We start from the raw sequence: 7,114 nt of genomic DNA, 5'->3' as shown, positions 1-7,114 counted from the left end.
AAAAACCCTGTCTCAAAAAACCATTAAAAAAAAAAAAAAAAAAAAAATTCAATACTGCAAGAACCAACCTCTCTATCATCCACCAAAAATGACAGGACGAGATGGGGAGGAAATGTATAAAACTCTCATCTGATGAGGGATTATTTTCTATGATAAACAAAGAACGCTTAAAATTTAACAGTAAAACAATTAGGCCAGGCGTGGTTGCACACGCCTTTAATCCCAGCCAGCATTTGGGAGGCAGAGGCAGGGGGATTTCTGAGTTCAAGGCTAGCCTGGTCTACAAAGTGAGTTCCAGGACATCTAGGGCTACACAGAGAAACCCTGTCTGGAAAAAACAAAAAACAAAAACAATTAAGAAAAGGGACTGGCAATGATGGTCACCAAGTTTAATCCTAGCAATTGGGGCATAGAGTTGGCTTTGCCCTCTAAGCCCATCTCACCAGCCCTCATGACTACCTTTTGAGGAAAAACTCAAGAGATGGCAATTATACCATCTCTCTAAAATATAAAATCCACACATGGCAATCTCTGCTTTAATTCTTAGCAGAGAGCAATCATTCTTATCAAAGCCTATGAATTAAATGTAGAATACATCACATCTAAACACTCCTTCTAGACACTGAAGTACCACGGCTGGGATGGATTTGGTGCTGTACACACATTTACTCCAACTCTGAGGAGGCAGAGGCAGATGGAGCTCAATCAGTTTGAGAACAGCCTAATCTAGCCAGAGGTACAGAGTGAGATCCTGTCTCAAAAACCAACCAAACCAAACAATTGAGAGAGAGAGAGAGAGAGAGAGAGAGAGAGGGAGGGAGGGGAGGGCAGGCTAATGAGATGGTTCTGTGGGTAAAAGTAATTACAACCAAGCCTGATAGTTTGACTTTGATGCCTCCAAGTTTCTGACCTACACTATTTGACTATGAAACATGGACAAACCCACACACATTAAAAAAAAAGAAAAATACATATAACAAAAGTAAATACATAGTACACCAGAAAAACTTCCTTACTCTTAGCCCCTCCAGCTTGTCACAGTCTCTACTTTCTGAGCAGTCTCCATTTCGTTCATCCTTTAGAGTCTTCAGGAACTCGCTCTTCCTGTCCGTGGTTCGTCGGGTCAGTTTGGTCAGGCGAGAGGAGCTGATCTCAATTGGAGGGGTAGTACTGGAGGGACTCTGCACAAAAAGCACAAACCGATTGCTCCTACCAGCAAATGGCAAAAATCCCTGAGTTATGTAAAAGCACTGGCTATTCTTTGAAAGGACCCAGATTCAATCCTCAGAATCTATTGGGCGGCTCACAATGCTCTATAACTCAAGGGATCTGAGACAGATTTATGCAGGCAAAGCAGCCATATATAAATACACCACCACCACCAAGTTCATTTAAAAACATCAATTTTGTAGGAGTTTAGAACAGAGTCCTGGTCTATATGACACCGTGCAGAAACCAGGGGAACAGCAACCATGGCCACCACCTGGTCTATTGCCTGCCTGACACCAAGAGACACCGATAAAGAAGTAATCAGCACAGTCACAACAGAAATGGTGTTTGTTGTACCTACACATTACACTGCAAACCTTAATGCAAATAAATGGAAAAGTCCAAGATAGTGTGTGGGAGAGTGAGTCTGTGAGTGTGTTGTATATAAAGACCTGCTGGACAGCCAAGGTCAGCTAGGAATTTACAACACCCTTGCCTCAGGCTACACTGTGATTTAGGCATGCACAACCACACACTGCTCGGAATGACAAATTAAACAAAATTATTCTTTTATAATATTGTGTAAGAAATAGTTGGGCTGAAAAGATGGCTCATTAGTTCAGAGTATTGGCTGCTCTTCCACAGAACCTGGGTTCAGTTCCAGACAATCACATGAAACTTTTAACTTCCTGAAACTCCAGATGCAGGCAATTTAACACTCTCTTCCTACCTCCACAGGAACCAGAAAATCATGGGGTACAACATATGCATCCAGGTAAAACACTCATACACATATAATCTTTAAAAGGTGGGGGAGATGCCAACTTTTTGAGGGCATATGTGACTCAGTGGACAAAGTGCTCACCTACCATAAATGGAGCCCTGGGCTTGATGATCCCCAGAACTGTATAAAATTGGGTGTAAGATCTGAGTATGTACTTGTGAGCTGGGGAGGAGGAGACACTGAAGGCCATCCTCATGGGCTAAATAAGGACAGTATTTCAAAAGGCCGCCCCACAGTTATTCTCACTCACCTCTTTGGGAGAGTGGAGAACTGCACCAGCAGCCAATACCACCGGTTTAGTAACAGAACTTGGATTGGTAAAAGCAGGCTCCCGGCTAGAGCAAAGTGACCCAGATTTGTGTTCCATTCTGTTAGCTTTCCAGGCGTTGGGCTATATAGGAATAAAGAACACATCAGTCAGAAGCAATATACATACATGAGCTTAGCTTGCAAAATCAAAGGAAAGTGTGAAATTCAAGTTCCCAGAATTTACCTGTTAGCATGAATATGACCTTTCTGAGTTCAGACAGATGGGGAATAGAAAGGCCATGAGCTATGTTGAGTAGGTTCAACAGCTTTCTTTACCATGCTAGCTCTCAAAGCATTTAATTGCGTGTGAAGCTAAATTTCCACTCATTTAGAACTCCTCACCTCTGTAGTTCTTGTGTGATAATTATTTTCCACAAAACAAATCAGGAAAAAAAAAAATGGAGTTTTCTAGATATTTTAATAGTGGTAGGCTAGTTCCATGCTATGATGCTTATTATAAATGGCATTTAGTCCTTGTTTAAATGCAAAGGCCTTCTTTGGGTCATATTTGTGGGATCTGACCATAGCTATAACAGCTATAGTATAGGTGGAATGAATATATGAATACTCCATTAGTCAATCACAATGTCTAAAGAGATGAAAGAAGGCTGAGTGTGGTGGTCATATCTTTTTTTTTTTTTTTTTTTTGTAAAGATACTATATGTAAGTATACTGTAGCTGTCTTCAGACACACCAGAAGAGGGCATCAGATCTCATCATGGATGGTTTCGAGCCACCATGTGGTTGCTGGGATTTGAACTCAGGACCTTTGGAAGAGCACTCAGTGCTCTTCCTCACTGAGCCATCTCTCCAGCCCGTGGTCATATCTTTAGTCCTAGCACTCAGGCAAATCTCTGTGTGTTCAAGGCTAAAGGCCAGCATGGTCCACAGAGAAAGTTCCAAGGCTGAAACACAGAGAAAGCCTGTGTTGAGACCAAAGAAGACAATAGAGGGTCAGCAGAGTGGAACAGAAGTAAGTGCAAAGATGAGACAGAGGAGAGAGCTTCTATGAAAAGAATTACTTTCCATGATGCAGTACATGCTCTTACCCACCTTCCTAATCTTTAAATCTTTTTTTTTTTTCTCCGAGACAGGGTTTCTCTGTATAGCCCTGGCTGTCCTGGAGCTCACTTTGTAGACCAGGCAGGCTTCAAACTCAGAAATTCACCTGCCTCTGCCTCCTGAGTGCTGGGATTAAAGGTGTGCACCACCACGCCCAGCTTAATCTTTAATTCTTTTTTTTTTTAATACTTTTTATTAGGTATTTTCCTCATTTACATTTCCAATGCTATCCCAAAAGTCCCCCATACCCTCCCACCCACTCCCACTTTTTGGCCCTGGCGTTAATCTTTAATTCTTAAGACAATCTCGTGCCTATTATGTCTATGTAGCAAATAATATTGAGCACAATCATGTGCAATTATTATGTCTATGTTTTAGCAACTAATATTGAGCATAATCCAGTAGTGCAATTTCTTCAGTATCATCCAGCTAATGAGTATAACTGCTTTTTTTTTTTAAATCTTTCCTAAGTCTCAAAAAAAGATGTATAAGAAGATAGAGACATTTACCAATCAGAACTTTCTATTTTCTGTTATTTATGCATGTGCAGGAAGTGTGTGCCTGGTGTCCAAAGAAGTCCGAAAGCCTTTGGAGACCCTTAAATCGGAATTATGGATGACTGTGAGCTACCATGTAGAACTTGGATCTGAGCCCAGGTCCTCTGTAAGAACAATGGTTACTCTTAAACTACTGAACCATCTCTTCAGCTCCAGATTTTTTTTTTTACAGTTATGGAAAAGAAAAGATGCTTGTGTTCAGTCACTCAAAGGTGATTTGTGATTGAGTATCAGAATTATAGCATGCAATCAGAAAACTTGCCTTTTACACTGTTGCCTCTGGGCAAAGAAACACTGTTACAGTGCTATAAAGTCTTACTGTACAGAGACCTGAATGCAATAGATAAAACATGAATGGCACTGAAAATGCCTCAGTACTTATGGTGATTTGAATAGGTATGGCCCCCAAAGATTCATGTGTTTAAATGCTTGTCTCATAAGGAATGGCAGTAGTAGGTGGTGTGGCCTTGCCAAAGGAAGTGTATTGCTGTGGAGGTAGGCTTGGAGGTCTCCTATGACCAAGGAACGCCCAGTGTGGCACATACTCTCCTCCTGCTTAGCTGTGGATCAGGATTTAGAATTCCTAGCTCCTTCTCCAGCACCATGTCTGCCTGAACGCTGCCATGGTTCCCACCATAATAGACTAAAGCTCTGAAACTATAAGCCTTTAAAATTTTCGGAAGAGCGCTGGCTGCTCTTCCGTAGGTTCCAAGTTCAAATCCCAGCAACCACATGGTGGCTCACAACCATCCGTAATGAAATCTGATGCCCTCTTCTGGAGTATCTGAAGACAGCTACAGTGTACTTACATATAATAAATAAATAAAATCTTTAAAAAAAAAAAAAAAGAGTTGCCTTGCCAGGTGTGGTGGCGCACGCCTTTAATCTCAGCACTTGGGAGGCAGAGGCAGGCAGATTTCTGAGTTCGAGGCCAGCCTGGTCTACAGAGTGAACTCCAGGACAGCCAGGGATACACAGAGAGACCCTGTCTCTAAAAACAAAAAACAAAAAACCAATGGGGGGGTTGGGGGGAAGACACAGCAGTGCAGGAGGCAGGGACGTGGAGAGATGGTGCAGTAGTTAATAGGGCTAGGTGCCCTTCAAAAGGAGCTTGGTTCCCAGCACCATGTGGATGGATGTAATTCCAGCTCCAGCAGATCTAGAGCCTCTAGACTCCCAGAGTACCTGCACACACAGACACAGATACCTGTGCACAATTAAAAACAATAAAAATAGATATTTATCATTGATTGCTGACAGGTATCATTCTTTGTGGCCCAAGTGGCCGTATTGAATGCATTCATCACCACTCTGGGCTTGTTTTTAGAGTTTTAAAGGAATATGAAAATGAGCAGCAACAGTAGTAACTGAGATTAGAACAGACTAGAATGTCTGTGTAGGGTTCTTCAGAGAAAAATATTTACAATCTAATAAAGTTTGAAGGCACTGAACAGATAGAGAAATCGAATGATACACTATCCCTTCATCCCCTCTAGGTAAGCACACCCAGACCCGAAGTCTTCTAGATTCAATGATTTCCCTGTACCATCCTCTTGAGTAGCTGAGTACAGGTATGTGACAAAGTGGCCAAGTGTACCAAGTATTTAAGGATGATCACTTTAGCAGTTCTGTGAAATATAAAGTTGAAGAAATACAAGGGTGTGCAAAGTGACAAAGCTCTAAACAAGGACAAAGAAAAAGAATAACTGTGATAATTGCTTGGCTGAAGGGAATAAAGGAAGATAAAGAGGAAAGCTGCAGCCAAGTATTCAGGTTGACTGATGTTATTAAAGGAAATAACAAGGATCAAGCTCACAAAAATGAAGCTAGTCAGGTGGCATTGGCAGAGTCTGGTAATGGGAGTATAACTCTATAAACATCTGACTTATTGCTAATCTTGTTTCTCAACATTCCTTTTTTCCCCCTTTTCGAGGGGTTTTTCGAGACGGTTTCTCTGTATAGCCCTGGCTGTCCTGGAACTCACTTTGTAGACCAGGCTGACCTCGAACTCAGAAATCCGTCTGCCTCTGCCTCCGAGTGCAGGGATCAAAGGCGTGCGCCACCAAGCCCAGCTGTGTCTCAGCATTCCTATAATGACTGCAACTCATACCTTAGAGGGAGGTGGTGCAGGCTTAGGAACCAAGTTCTTATAGACACTTGGGACCATTGTTGACACTTTGTTCCCATTTGCATGGTGGGATCCTGAGGAGGTGAATGCAGCAGAAAAGGCAGCAGCAGGATCCTCTTTGGAAATTTTTTTGATGACTAGCATCTTTGAGGGTTGCTTGGCACTAGGTGGATTTTCTGTGAAATATAAGAGACACAAAGGAAGGTCACACTACAAGGAAAACCAACCGTTTAAACAACATCCTCACCTTCAACATAGGAGATGAAGTTGAGACCAGGGGACAAGTATTACCTTGTGTCATTTAACAAATTCTTGAAAAAAAGAAAATATGGGGTAGGTAAAGTGTTTACCATGCAAGCACAAGTATATGAGCTTAAGAACCCATGTTTTTTTAAAAACAAAACACCAAAAAGCCAGGCGTGATGGCGCTCGCCTTTAATCCCAGCACTTGGGAGGCAGAAGCAGGTGGATTTCTGAGTTCGAGGCCAGCCTGGTCTACAGGCTGTTACAGGACAGCCAGGGCTACACAGAGAAACCCTGTCTCGAAAACACCAAAAACAAAACCAAAAAACCAAACCAAACCAAAAAACAAACCCAGCTACAAATGCTTACAATCTTAGCAACAGAGAGAAAGAGTTGAGTCCCTAGCATTTACTACCCAGCCCGTCTAGCGCATGCGATGAATGTCAGATAAATGAGACAGTGCTGAAAAAGAAGCAAACCAGCCAAGGCTGTCCTTTGCCCTTTGTATGTGCAAGCATGTGCTACACTGCCAAATACATTAGCAAAACAATACAAATGACACTACTGGAAAAATAGTAAAAGTTTTCAAATTTTATTTTTAAAATTTGCTTATTCTATGTACATGAGTGCTTTGTCTGCATACTACATGCATGCCTAGTACCTGAGAAGGCCAGAGGAAGGTGCTGAATATCCTGGAGTTACAAATATTGTAAGCTGCTATGTGGGTGCTTGCAATCAAACCCTGCCTCTAGAAGAGGAGTCAGTACTCTTAACCACTGAGCCATTTCTCCAATCCCTCAGTCTTTTTTTTTTTTTTTTTTT

At 41.9% G+C, this 7,114-nt stretch overlaps 1 protein-coding gene across 1 annotated transcript in view; it reads right to left on the bottom strand.

Moving 5' to 3' along the window:
• Gpbp1l1 (GC-rich promoter binding protein 1 like 1) overlaps positions 1 to 7,114 on the bottom strand; it is a 34,373-nt gene that overhangs the window by 4,371 nt on the left and 22,888 nt on the right. The window contains exons 7-9 of the mRNA XM_021160949.2: positions 6,032 to 6,225; positions 2,244 to 2,384; positions 1,017 to 1,181 (exon numbers count right to left, since the gene is read on the bottom strand). Coding sequence (XP_021016608.1) covers positions 1,017 to 1,181; positions 2,244 to 2,384; positions 6,032 to 6,225 — 500 coding nt within the window. The remainder of the gene's footprint in view (positions 1 to 1,016; positions 1,182 to 2,243; positions 2,385 to 6,031; positions 6,226 to 7,114) is intronic.

The sequence above is a fragment of the Mus caroli genome, chromosome 4 (genome assembly GCF_900094665.2).
Source record: "Mus caroli chromosome 4, CAROLI_EIJ_v1.1, whole genome shotgun sequence".
Lineage (NCBI taxonomy): Eukaryota > Metazoa > Chordata > Mammalia > Rodentia > Muridae > Mus > Mus caroli.
Note: the sequence above shows the minus strand (reverse complement) of the source record. Positions and strands in the feature narration are given on the sequence as shown.